Below are 13,904 nucleotides of genomic sequence, written 5' to 3' on the forward strand. Positions count from 1 at the left end.
AGAAAACTAGACTCACAGTTCAATCTCCCTGCGTCTTATAGCTTTTTTTTTTTTTTTTTTTTAAAGACCAACTGCGAACATCATTTTTAAGGCCAACAAGGAAACCCTGCCCTTGTACAACACAACTTTGCCCTCCATACGTGCGGACGCTGCTGCCCTGGATCAGAATCCCACTCACTCCCCTCGGCCTTGGCAAGTGAAACGATTCCAAGGGCTGTGAGGCCTGGGGTCCATCCACCCCTCCGCGCTCCTCTGTGTTGCAGAGCGCCGTGCTGACACAGACTGGAGGATTCTGTGAAATTCTGACAAGCATGCTGTGAGGTCAGTTTACTCTCTAAACCAGCTGGGAAGGTAGAGACACAATCTGTTCCGTACAGCAAACATCTGGAAGCAGAATGATCTGCCTGCCGGTCCAAAAGACCACCCCCAAGCAGTACTTCTAATTGCTCGTTTTCTGCGCTGTTTTTGCACAAAGCTCCCTGAGGCCAGCTCAGGTGGTTATTACTAAGAGTCCCTGCTTTATGCTTGCTCCAACGCACAGGAAAAGAAGAAAGCTTTCTAGTTCATTTCTTGAAGTCAGCATCACCCTGGCACCCACATCTGACAAATATCTTGCCAAGTGCACACACACGACCAATATCACTTACAATGGATGCACACATTCTAAATAAAATACTAGCAAAAGTATATGAAGCAAGAGTGAAAAATGGAACGAATGGATCCCAAGCCAAAGTTTCATATGCACCGTTCCCTTTGCAGTGCACCCCGAATGCCCTCTTTGGCTAAAGTTCTAGGGTGGACGAGGGTGGGGAGATCCTTCCATCCTTGGCCTTGGGAGAGAATGGGCCTGATGAGCAAGGGTGGTCAGGAACTGAGCATCAGGGAAGCCTCCCCAAGCAGAAGGACGGTCATGCTGGTTCACCCTTTACCCGCAGCAAAAGGGGATGCAGTGCTGCCTTGACCGGGCTGAGCACCATTTTTTTGATCCCCTCCCTACACCTGTCCGAGGGTGGGAGGAAAGAGAAGGCTGAAATGTAAATGAAGATCTAATCCGAATAAAAAGACATATCATCTTTCTGGATGAGAAGATGCAACATTGGGATATGGCCGTTCTTCCCAAATTAATTTCTACATGCACTGGCTTTTACTCAACATCTCAGATGAGGTGACGGGGTAGTGGGTGTTGGTGATGATAATGGACCTTGACAAAAATGAGACTTAAATTCAAGATTCTCAAGTTCACCCGGAAGACATTTTTGAAAAATAAGAGTATAGACTTTTTCTTTTTAGACTTATGGTATCATAGATTACAGTGTATATTTTAAAAGCCACAATGATAGTTATGCAGTTTTAGGAGTAATAGGCAGAGATTCGAGATACGCAGAGGAGGAGAAGTGAGGTGAAAATGGAGGCTGCAATGGGAGTGATGCCCAGGGACGCCAGGAGCCGCCGGCAGCTGGAAGCGGCGGGCTCAGGCCCCGCACCTCCCATTCCAAGCCTTTTACAACATGGGTCCCCGCCTGTTAGGAACCGGGCTGCCCAGCAGGAGGTGAGCGGCAGGGGAGCCGGCGAATCTTCATCGGCTGCGTCCCATTGCTCGCATTACCGCCTGGACCATCACCCCAACACTGCCCCGGTCCGTGGAAAAATTGTCTTCCGTGAAACCGGTCCCTGGTGCCAAAAAGGTTGGGGACCGCTGTTTTACAACATGACCCAGGATCGGGGATCCCGCCAGGAGCAGCTGAAAGGTTACTTCCTGTCTTGCCCCACAGGGACCAGCTTCACCCTAAGGAGACATCAGTTTTGCTTCATTAATAAACTTGAGTTGGCCTAAGATGCTTGAGTCTGTATTCTGGTACGCCTTTCCCCCGACAGAAGACAAAGTTTGGGGGATTTCCCTGGTGGTCCAGTAGTTAAGACTCCGTGCTCCCAATGCATGGGGCCTGCGTTCGATCCCTGCTCAGGGAACTAAATCCCACATGCCGCAACTAAGAGCCCACATGCTGCAACTAAAGATCCTGCATGCTGCAAATAAGACCCCGGGCAGCCAAAAAAAAAAAAGGCAAACTTTTGTGGTATAAATTATGTATATTTTGTCACTGGATAAAAGGCCTGGAGACACCACTCTTGGTCAAGCAGGGGCCAAGCCCCAAATAGAAGGCCCAACTTTGTTCTGACTCTTCACTAGACCAGTATTTCTCAAAGTGTGGTAGACGTGCCTCCAGAAAGCCTAGTTTAAAACTCAGAATCCAGAGCCCACGGCCAGGTTTTCTAAGCCAGAATCATCTTTGGGTGCTGCTCAGGGATGTGCGTTTTGAGAAATTTTCTCGTGTGGGTTTTACGCACACTCAAGTTTGAAACCCACCACATTAATGCATCTGTGACATCCCTTCTCAGCTCTAAAGCATGTGACCTAGGTTGTATTCTTGGTTCTACTACTGCCTGTTGACTTAGCCTCCAACGTCCTATGTAGAAGATAGAGAAAAATCTTAGCTGCTGTTAGGTATGTGTCTAACAATCTTTGAAATCCTGAGATCAGAAGGGCCAGATAAACATGGCACTGTTATTTATCAACCCTTCACCTGCGAAAGTCTGTATTATTAACAGTAGAAATATTTATCGAACATTCACAAAGTGCTGGGCACTATACCCTGAGATGCGTGTGGACTGTCTCATCTTATCCTCACGACAGCCCTGTGAGGTGGTACGCAGGAGGGAAGCGGGGCTCAGGAAGGGTAAGTAACTCGCTCGAGGTCTAAGGGCAGGTTTGTGGTAGGGCCACTCATCGTCCCCGTCACATCCCCACTGGCTTCCTCACTCTGAGCCTCTGCTCACCGTCTCCCCTTGCTCTGCTCCAAGACCGCACTTTCCTTCAAAGTCCAGATCTAGACCCTCTCTCCAAGGCACCCTAGTATCTCTGTCACCTTTGGACTCCTAAAGCACCTGGAGTATCCATTTGGTATTTATAAGTATTTTGTATACATTTTTAAAATGTATGTTCTTGCTTCCATGCTGTATAGTAAGCTCCTTGACAGCAGAGACAGTGCCTCGACCATCTTTGTGACCCCACTGCTAAGCACAAGGTCACACCCATCGCAGACAGTGGGTGGAAGGCCACCTCAGTGGAGCCACCTGTACAGTCCACTAATGTGCCAGTGAGCGATGACTAATATTCATGATGGTGACTGAGTCTTTTTTTTTAATAAATTTATTTATTTAATTTAATTTATTTTTGGCTGCATTGGGTCTTCGTTGCTGCGCTTGGGCTTTCTCTAGTTGCGGTGAGCGGGGGCTACTCTTCATTGCGGTGTGTGGGCTTCTCATTGCAGTGGCTTCTCTTGTGGCAGAGCACGGGCTCTAGGTGCATGGGCTTCAGTAGTTGTGGCTCATGGGCTCTGGAGCGCAGGCTCAGTAGCTGTGGCGCACGGGCTTAGTTGCTCTGCGGCATGTGGGATCTTCCTGGACCAGGGCTTGAACCCGTGTCCCCTGCATTGGCAGGTGGATTCTTAACCACTGCGCAACCAGGGAAGTCCCCTAAGAGTCTTTAAGAAAATGATGAATTGACAAAATATTTGTAAGTGATATGACCGATAAGGCATTAATACCCAAAATATATAAACAGCTTATACAACTCAACATCAAAAAAACAAACAATCTGATTGAAAAATGGGCAGGAGACCTGAATAGACATTTTTCCAAAGAGGACATGCAGATGGCCAGCAGACACATGAAAAGATGCTCAACATCGCTAATTATCAGGGAAATGCAAATCAAAACCACAATGAGATATCGCTTCACACCTGTCAGAATGTCTTTTACCAAGAAGACCACAAATAACAAATGCTGGAGAGGGTGTGGAGAAAAGGAAACCCTCTTGCACTGTTGGTGGAAATGTAAATTGGTGCAGCCACTATGGAGAACAGTATGGAGGTTCCTCAAAAAACTAAAAATAGAACTAGAACGACCCAGCAATTCCACTCCTAGGGTGGGAGGGAGATGCAAGAGGGAGTGGATATGGGGATATTTGTATACATATAGCTGATTCACTTTGTTATACAGCAGAAACTAACACAACACTGTAAAGCAATTATACTCCAATAAAGATGTTAAAAAATAACTAAATAAAGTGCCAGGTTTCCACATCTTTTCACCCCTCTAAAGTTTCGGGGAAAAAGAGGAAAGAAGAGCAAAACTAGAAGCAAAATCCTAAGCTTAAAAAATTTCTCTGTGTCTCTGTTTTTATGCACTTTCATGGGGCACGACAGGAAAATGGGCTCTACTATTTTCACATAATAGTTGAATTTTGCTTGTTCCAGCATGTATATAAATTACCTGGCTTTTTGTTAATCCCATCTCAGTGACCATTCCTTTTTTTCCTTGCTTGATTATTCTGATTTATTTTAAAATCAGAATCCACAAACATTTAGTGAGAGGAAAATTTCTTTTTATTTCGTAATTTATCATTCTTGTCACTTATATAAGTGACAAGAATGATAAATTTTAAGTATCACTTATTTTAACTTATTATTAAATTTTATTAATCATAAAATACCCAAATACCTAATATTGGAAACATAACAATAAGCAAGCCGGCAGCTCTGTTTTAAGTGTGGACATTCTAAAATGGAAAAAATGCAAAGAAAAATATAGCTCTAAGAGCGGAAGTTTGGGGGCGTGGAGACAAACGCACTTTTCCAACCCGCCTCCTAGATATCCGTCCAGCTAGGGGTTAGTTTGTTAATTTAAGGAAATACGACGGAGACCGAAGGTACTGGCGCAGCGTTTATGTTACTGACCAAAAATCCACCCTAGAGGAAGCAGTACTGCCCGGGTTGAACTGCGGAAACCAAACCCAAGTCTGCGGGGTCAGGAATAGTTTCAAAGACTGGGCTCCACAAGGCAACATCGAACTGGATTAAACGTTATCATTTACCTTTATTATTAGTATAATACTTTTAAGCTAATATACACCTGCACATTCCTAAATGCCCCGAGACCCGGACGGCCTCAGAATGCCTCGCTTGTCTACATTCGATTTTCTGCGTAACAAGAAAAAATGGAGGCGAGCTTTGTTTACTTTGGCCCCGCTCGAAACCAGCGTCCTCGGGCAGAGGCGCCCAGACCTCGCGGCCGGATGGCGGCTCGAGTCCGCGGGGACGCGCGCGGCACGCGAGGACTCGGCCTGCCCCGCCCGGCCGCCCCGTAGCCCGCTGTCCTCCGCCGTCCCCCGGAGCAGCGGGCCCGGCGCGGGAGGGAGGCGACCGGAGCGCGTTGCGTCACAAAGCCCACTTGGAACGCTGGGGCCGGCGCCGAAGCCGAGGGCGCCCGGGGCGAACCCACTAGCGACCCGCCCTGGCGGAGCGGCAGGCGCGCGCCCGCCTCCTCGCGCCCCGCCTGGCCATACCCCCGCCGCAGGGGCCGCAGCGTCGCGGCGGCTCGGGCGCCGCAAAGCGTCCTGGGAGAGCCGGCTCGCGCCGGAAGGACGCGCGGGCGCTCGGCGGCAGCGAGGTTATAAAAGGGAAGGAGCCGGCGGCGGGCGGAAGTGGGCGGTTCAGCTGCTCCGGGCGCTGTTGTTTGGTCTTTGCGCTGCTCGAGGGGCGTTCTCTGGTGGGCCGCCGGTGCAGGCCGCAGTGACAGGGCCGCTCGCCCCGCAACCCCCAGCTTCGGCGCAGCGTCCGATCGCGACTTCCGCGACCCGCAGGCCCAACATGGCGCAGGAGGTGTCGGAGTACCTGAGCCAGAACCCGCGGGTGGCCGCCTGGGTGGAGACGCTGCGCTCCGACGGCGAGACCGACAAACACTGGCGCCACCGCCGCGAGTTCCTGCTCCGCAACGCCGGGGACCTGGCCCCCGCCGGCGGCGCGGCCTCCGCTCACCCGGAGGAGGCCGCCGACGCCGAGAGCGGGACCCGCAGTCGGCAGCTGCAGCAGCTCATCTCCTTTTCCATGGCGTGGGCCAACCACGTCTTCCTCGGGTGCCGGTGAGTGAGCCGGCGTCCCTGAGCTGCTCTCGCGGTTTTGTCCGGAGCTTTCGGCGGGAGGGGAAGTGGTGGAAGCGCGGGAATCGGCGGGACAGGCTGCCCTCTAAGGGCGAGAAGGACGTCTCTGCCATGGTTAACAGTCTGGAGGTGCCCCCGTTGGGTGGGGAGCTGGCGGTGGAGTTGTCGGCGAGGAGCTCACAACGCTCCTGGGGGAGAGGGGCACTGAATCTAAATTAGGTTTGTAAGAAGGGACCCCGCCTCCCAGACCCCGGGCGTTTGTTTACGGCGTTCCAGGAAACAAAGTTCCTGGCGGTTGATTACGTTTCTTGATTACAACCAGGAAATGCAGTTCCTGTGGCCTGTTTTCGTACCCCAGAGGTGGCAGCTTAGCAAAAACACTTCCTAAAGTGTCTTTCCCTTCTTTTTTTCAGGTACCCTCAAAAAGTTATGGATAAAATACTTAGTATGGCTGAAGGCATCAAAGTGACAGATGCTCCAATCCATACAACAAGAGACGAACTGGTTGCCAAGGTGAAGAAAAGAGGGATATCGAGTAGCAATGGTTAGCAGATCATAGATGTGAACATACATAGGAGTTTAGAACTTAAATTTGATGTAATTAGGAATTATCGTTATTGCTAAGTTTTTAACAAGTTAGAATTTATATAATGTTATTAATCAAATTGGAATGTTAAACCTAAATTATGTGTCTCTGTGTTTTAGGCTTTGAATTTGATAGTTTCCTTTGACTACTGTGAGATTTTGAAGTGTGAAATATTGTCTATGCTGTTGATTTTTTAATATTAGAAATTATTGAGGGGACTTCCCTGGCGGTCCAGTGGTTAAGACACGGCGCTTCCACTGCAGGGGGCACGGATTCGAGCCCTAGTCGGGGAACTAAGACCCACATGCCCTGCGGGGCGGCCAAAAAACAGAAAAAAAAAAAAAAACCCAAAAAATTTAAAAAATAAAAAGATTGTTGATGTTATTCAATGCTGTTTTAAGAAATTAATGAAGTTATTCCACACTTTTTAAAGAATCTACAAATCCTGAAATGTTTTCACCTTGTGCCTTTATTTTAATATGAGTGTCTATCTTGTAAATCTTCAGCTGATATGTATGAGGTAGGCTTAGTCACATACTTGTTTCCATTTTTTTCAGAAGGGGTAGAAGAGCCAACAAAAAAACGAGCCATAGAAGGAAAAAACAGTTCTGCAGTTGAGCAAGATCATGTGAAAATTCCTGCCAAGACAGAACGCGCATCAGCTCAGCAGGAAAGCGGTTCAGCGTGTTCGGGCTCAACTACCAAATCAGAGAGTGGTGGGAACTCCGCTCGGAGCTCTGGCACCCTGAGTCAGAATAGCTCCACGAGTGATGGAGAGCGCTCTGTTTCCAGCCAAAGCGGCAGCAGCGTTTCCTCTCGGGTAACGGCGGTAGGGTGTGGAAAAGCTTCTGAAGCAGAAGCTCCAGATAAACATGGTTCAGCGTCGTTTGTTTCTTCGTTGTTGAAATCCAGTGTGAATAGTCATGTGACCCAGTCCACTGATTCCAGGCAACAAAGTGGATCCCCGAAAAAGAGTGCTTTGGAAGGCTCTTCAGTCTCAGCCTCCCAAAGCATCTCAGAGATTGAGGTGCCCTTGTTGGGCTCCTCAGGAAGCTCAGAAGTAGAGTTGCCACTGTTGTCTTCTAAACCTAGTTCAGAGACAGCTTCAAGCGGGTTAACTTCCAAAGCTACTTCAGAGGCAGGTGTTTCATCATCAGTTTCTAAAACCAGTTCCGCATCAGGCACATCTTTACTAACCCCCAAGAGCACCACCTCAGCAAACACGATGCTGACTTCCAAAAGCACTTCGCAGGTAGCTGCATCAGTGTTAGCTTCCAAGAACAGCTCCCAGACCAGCGGCTCTCTGGTTTCCAAAAGCACTTCCGTAGCAAGTGTGTCCCAGCTGGCTTCTAAGAGTAGCTCTCAGACAGGCACGTCACAGCTGCCTTCTAAAAGTACTGCGCAGGCGAGCGAGAGTTCTGTCAAATTCTCTTGTTGCAAGTTAACCAATGAAGATGTGAAACAGAAGCAACCTTTTTTCAATAGACTGTACAAAACGGTGGCGTGGAAGTTGGTGGCCGTTGGTGGCTTTAGTCCCAGCGTGAATCACGGAGAGCTCCTAAACGCAGCTGTCGAGGCTCTGAAAGCAACGCTGGATGTGGTTTTCGTCCCGCTAAAGGAACTGGCAGATCTGCCTCAAAACAAGAGCTCTCAAGAAAGCATTGTTTGTGAACTGAGATGTAAGTCTGTGTATTTGGGCACTGGCTGTGGAAAAAGCAAAGAAAACGCAAAAGCAGTTGCATCAAGAGAAGCCTTGAAGTTATTTCTCAAGAAAAAGGTGGTGGTAAAAATATGTAAAAGGAAATACAGAGGCAGTGAAATCGAAGACTTAGTACTCCTCGATGAAGAGTCAAGGCCTGTAAACTTACCTCCAGCATTAAAACATCCTCAAGAATTACTGTAATATGTCCAAAATGTCACTGTGTACAATATCTGGTATTTGAAGAGAAAAACTGGCTTACTTTTGTATAATATGAAACAGAGGCTTTCACAAATTTTGTATTGCTTTTTTCCAGTTTTGCAGAAAATTTACATTCTAGTTCTCTTCACACAGTGGAAGTTGTAAATAATTTGTGAATGACAGTATACATTAAAAGGTTTATGCATTAACAGCATACCAGTATGCTGTTTTATTTGCTGAAGAAAATACTGTCTTCTATTTTTAATGACACATTAGGTACGATGTGTAGTTCTGTAGTCTTAAAATTTTTGTACTACTTTGAATTTGGTGAAAATGTATTAAGTTGTCTACCATGCTTTTTTTTTTCTAGCTGAATAAACCTTCACATCAAAGAAAAGGGGACCATAGTATTTGTCTGAAAGTCTGTGAAGCTTAAGGTTTTAAGAATGATGCCTATAATGTTGAACATGTCTGTTAAAGAATAAAAGAGAAAATAGTTGCCTCTGACTATTTTTATGAGAAGCTGTAAGCATTTTTTAGATATAAAGCAGTGTTAAATACTTAAGGTTATTTTATTTTGAAGTTGTTTGAAATTCACCATGATTTTGACCTCTGCAGATTCTTTAAGTGGGTTAATTTATGTTTTGAGGTAAAGTACAATTTACACTTTTTCTTAAAGACGTAAATGTGGGTTTCTATATTAAGCATATTTTGTGACTACTACTATTAACAGATTGATTTGTTTAGATATTAAATGCTTTAAGCTATTTTACCTTTTCAAGAAGTTGTGGTTCTTTTTTTTCCCGCCCCCGAAGTCAGAACCAATTCCTGCAAATAGGCTTCCTGTCACTAGTCGTTGTAAATTGCAACTAGGTAATTTTTCATAGCTGATACACAGCTTTTTATGGGTAGACAAGTTAACAGTTTGCAAATCTAGAACTGGGTGGGTTTTTTGTTTACCAAACCTCGTGGAAGAACACTGGGCAGAAAAAGAGAAGCCAAGCTCAGCTCTTTAATGAGCCTGTTCAGTTGAACTACGTTCGTTGGTAATGAAATGAAATCCTGCTTATGTGTCTTAGGTGATTCGGACTGTATTATTCTTTGTGGCCTTTTTCTGGCTTTCTAGTTGCTGCACTTTGAGCAGTGATGGTGATAACGTACTGAGAAAAAACAGGAAATGGCCTTGCCTGTGGCAGTTGTATTGGAGTAGGAAAATTGGACACAAGTAGTAAAATTTAAGTCATGAAGTTATTTCTATTTTATATTCTAGAAATAATAGAGGATGCTTTATATACTTGAAGTAATTGTTTTTATTTCACTAGGTAACTTTTTAAAAAGTTTCATTTTTGAGCATGTTAAATTGGATACCAAAGTTTAAAGTCCATATTATGTAAATGGGTTGCCTTTATATAATATATTGTGAGGAGAAATGGCATGAGTGTTGTGAAAGCAGTTTTAATTACCTCAGTTTCCTCAGCCTTGGAATGTGTATTTTGTGGGACAATGATTGCAAGAAAAGTAAGAATAAATTTCTGTAATGTATCTAATTAGGTGGTTTAGTAATTTCCTGAATTGGCTAAATTTCCTAAATTTCAAGTTAATATAAAAGTTACTGAAAATATTTTAAATTACAGTAAACTTCTTATATGGTGGCATTGCAGGAAGCTGCTTAGTGTAAAAACAAACATCTAATTAATAAACATTTGCTATAACTTTATTAAAAGCTTATAATCAAAACTTAACCCCTGATTTAAGAGAAATGCATATTTTACAATTCTTCAAAATAGTGTAGTGCAGAAGAAAACAAGCTTTGGAATCTTATTCTTGAGATAGAATCTTGGCTCTTCCTCTTTAAGTAGGCATGTAACTGGGAATTTAACCCTTTATCTGTAAAATAGAAGAGCTGCCTCAGAGCTGTGAGGATCAAACAAGATAATACATGCAAAGTACATACCATAGTTGAGGAATTGCTTGTATATGTATTCTCATTTTCTCAGAACCTGATGAGTAACTACTGTCATTTGGTCCATTTTTCAGATGAAGAAACTGAATAATTTTGTCAAAGATCAATTTCAAGCCCATATCTGATTCCAGAGTCCAAGCTCTTACTATGTTTTATTGCTTATTACCTTTCTCACTTCTCTAAATGATAACATTTCTGAAAATCCCCCTCAGACTGGTTTCCTACTAGTTTTAAGTGACCACATCATTCCAAAGGCTCATTTCCTTGAACTGGGTCACATAAGGAGATCTAATGTTGTACTGCTTCTCCTTAGTATTTGCATGTCTTGAATATTCTTGACTAGGGAATTATCCCATATGGGTGCAGTTGAAGTTTGTTAAAATAATTTGAAATCAAGTTTACTGAATAGGATATTGTGAGAGGAAATACTGATTTTTCTTCTAAATCAATGAGGTGAGATGATGACCTGAAACTAATTTTCCTTGATGGTGCTAAAATCCAGAATTTTTTTTTTAACGGTAAAGTTAGAGAGTTGACTTTAAAGAATGGTATTGTTACGAGTTTTTAACCCAAATTTTTGGGGCCTGCCACTGCTGCCATTGGCTGGGATAATTGTCATGAGGATATGTATAATTCCAAGGCTTTTGGTATGTGTTATCAGAAGCATGCTCCATTTTAAATTAGGTATAAAGGGGCCATCGTTTTCCCTGCCAAGTACAGCTTTTCTTGGTACGGATTTCTCCTTCCTCTTTGGATTCCTGAGCGATGGCAGTGAGGAGGTAACCAAAGCAAGCAGCAACTGGGAACCAGGTCAGTCTTAAATTTGTGTTATTGCTAGTTGAAGGGGAATTTGTAGGCTTTGTCTTAAAAAATGGTGCTGAAGCCCTGTATCGACTCACTGCCTAGACACTGGCAAATCTATGGGTATCTGTTTAAGCACAACTTTAAAAAAAAATGTTTGTGTGGTTTATGATTAAAGAAATTCTTTGTAGCTTTCTACCGCTTAAACAAAAACAGATAAATGCAGGGTTGTCAAGCCATTAATGTTCCTACTCCCTCTCTGCAAAAAAAATAGAAATTTCAGTGAATGTAGCTTAGTTGCTATTCAGCTAGAACCATTCCTTTTTCCTTTTCTTCCCTTATTACCAGCTTTATTCTATCCACTTTTCTATTCTGTTCTTTAAAAAGACTACTGAAGGAAGATCATTATCTAAAAATCCTAATTTTTGAAGTTCTCTTTATCTGTTCCTTTGTGGTTTATACAGCAAGAAAAGTAGTGTAGTTAGTGGACAAGGTCCCAAACAAAATTGACTAACTTGGAAGGGGGGAAAAAAGGTAATACTAAACAGGAAGGGTTAGATACAGGATATTCTTTTTAGTAAAAGCTAGAGATTTCATGTGCCAGTCCTTAACACAAAGCAATCAAATATGTTTTGTGATCTTGAAACTTTAATGAGTAGAATCAGAATCCTCCTTGGAAGTCATTAGTAACAACCAAACTAACAGCATAAACAGTAAGTATATGGAGTTATAAAACTGTACTATGATATGAAGTGGAACTATTATACATAATGTACATAAAACTTGAAAAGGAGTGTAAAGACAAATGCACAAAAAGATAATCACCTAGTGTTTTCCTTATGACTCTCTTCATGCTTGTCAGTTTACCAGGGCTCGGACATTGAAATGATAAAACCCGAACTCTGAATATGCGTTTGGTGGTTTTCAAACTTTATTTTAGTCATATTTCTTCAAAGAAAAATGGAGCCCTGTGTGTGTAAAACAGAGAGGAGCAGACCTACTTTGAAAGAGGGCAGTCACACCCCATCAATGAATTCCTCTACCTTCCTTTCTCAATTCCTTGGCACCTCCTTGGACTGAACAGAAGGGGGTTTAGCAACTATGAGGCCTGGTGTAGATGCCAGCTTCCTTCTGCAACTGGTATTAGAGTGATGTAAGGCAGAAAGTTACCAATTTACTAAATGGAACTAATCTGTTTTAAAGTAATATGCCATATTAGAATTTGCAATTAGTAGGGACTCAGGTCAGGCTTAAGGGACCATCACGTAAATTAACATTTAGATAACACTAAAAATAGCTACTATTTCTTACTTTTTTGTGAACTATAATTGCAGAAGTCCATATATAAAGTCCAATAATTATTAAATGCCCACATAATGATTACCTAGGTCAAAAAACGAAACTATATCAGCAATGCAAGAACTCACCATGTGGGTAGCTATCATTTATTGGGTGCCTACAGTATACTGATGCTTTATGTACATCTTACTTAAGCCTCCTTACCCTTAGGTGGGTTGGTATTGTTGATCCTATTTCACAAATGAGAAAACATGACCATTTTGACTTGTTTCCCTCAAATCACAGAACAAGTAAATGTTGAAGTAGGGACTCAAATCCAGTGTTCTAGAAGACTAAACAATGACTTGGTTCTAATTTGGGGCACTGAATGTGGATGCCAGTGAGACATGCTGGCCCATGGTATTTGCTTATGTACTAGAAAATAGTGTAATCACACTTGGAAGAAAATTTGAGAAATTTTATTTAACAATTTAAATTAGGAAGTTTGTAAAGAAGTAAACTTTAAGGGAAGTTGCTCAAATATGTATCTGAAAAAATCGTTGGAAAATATTTTCTAGACATTATTTGTAGAATTTTAAAGGGACAATCTGCAGAGGCAGTGGTATAATCAATGATGTAACCAATGGTGAAACAAATTATATACCTAATGAATCCTGTCTCATTACTCTTCACCATTTGTATATTATTAAATACTTTTCTACACTAGCTGAGGAAAAAAAAAATGGTTCTCATGAAATAAAAACTCATAGAGGTCCACAGAGGCCTCTCTAGTTTGTCATACCTGTGTGGACTGTCATGGATTACTTAATGAGGGAGTTACACACATGCCCAATAACCTGCAATTTGGAAACCAATATGGGATAAAGTATGTGCACCTCTGTCCTCGTTTTTCATTTCAAAATATTTTTTTTTTAATTTATTTTATTTTATTTTAATTTATGGCTGTGTTGGGTCTTCATTTCTGTGCGAGGGCTTTCTCCAGCTGCGGCAAGTGGGGGCCACTCTTCATCGCGGTGCGCGGGCCTCTCACTGTCGCGGCCCCTCCCATTGCAGAGCACAGGCTCCAGACGCGCAGGCTCAGCAATTGTGGCTCACGGGCTTAGTCGCTCCGCGGCATGTGGGATCTTCCCAGACCAGGGCTCGAACCCGTGTCCCCTGCACTGGCAGGCAGACTCTCAACCACTGCGCCACCAGGGAAGCCCCATTTCAAAATATTGAATGCAATTAACAAGAGAAATATGATAAAGGTAAAATAAGAATACTATTCTGAAAATACTCATTCCTTTCCCTTGAAATTCACATTCTCTGGCAGTCATTCTGCCATTATGGCTCATATAGGGAAGGAGAGAAGGATAAT

At 43.5% G+C, this 13,904-nt stretch overlaps 1 protein-coding gene across 2 annotated transcripts; it reads left to right on the plus strand.

Moving 5' to 3' along the window:
- Positions 1–5,440: 5,440 nt before the first annotated feature.
- Positions 5,441–9,185, plus strand: CDKN2AIP (CDKN2A interacting protein). Of its 2 annotated transcripts, none has more exons than XM_068532215.1 (3): positions 5,441–5,980; positions 6,412–6,511; positions 7,142–7,305. In XM_068532215.1, the coding sequence occupies exons 1-3, from the start codon at positions 5,709–5,711 to the stop codon at positions 7,148–7,150; spliced, it is 381 nt and encodes a 126-aa protein (XP_068388316.1). In that variant the 5' UTR covers positions 5,441–5,708; the 3' UTR covers positions 7,151–7,305. The 2 variants fall into 2 exon arrangements, with proteins under 2 accessions (XP_068388316.1, XP_068388315.1); XM_068532214.1 differs by having other exon boundaries at positions 5,448–5,980; positions 6,412–6,542; positions 7,142–9,185.
- Positions 9,186–13,904: the final 4,719 nt, after the last annotated feature.

This window comes from Eschrichtius robustus, chromosome 21 (assembly GCF_028021215.1).
Source record: "Eschrichtius robustus isolate mEscRob2 chromosome 21, mEscRob2.pri, whole genome shotgun sequence".
NCBI lineage: Eukaryota > Metazoa > Chordata > Mammalia > Artiodactyla > Eschrichtiidae > Eschrichtius > Eschrichtius robustus.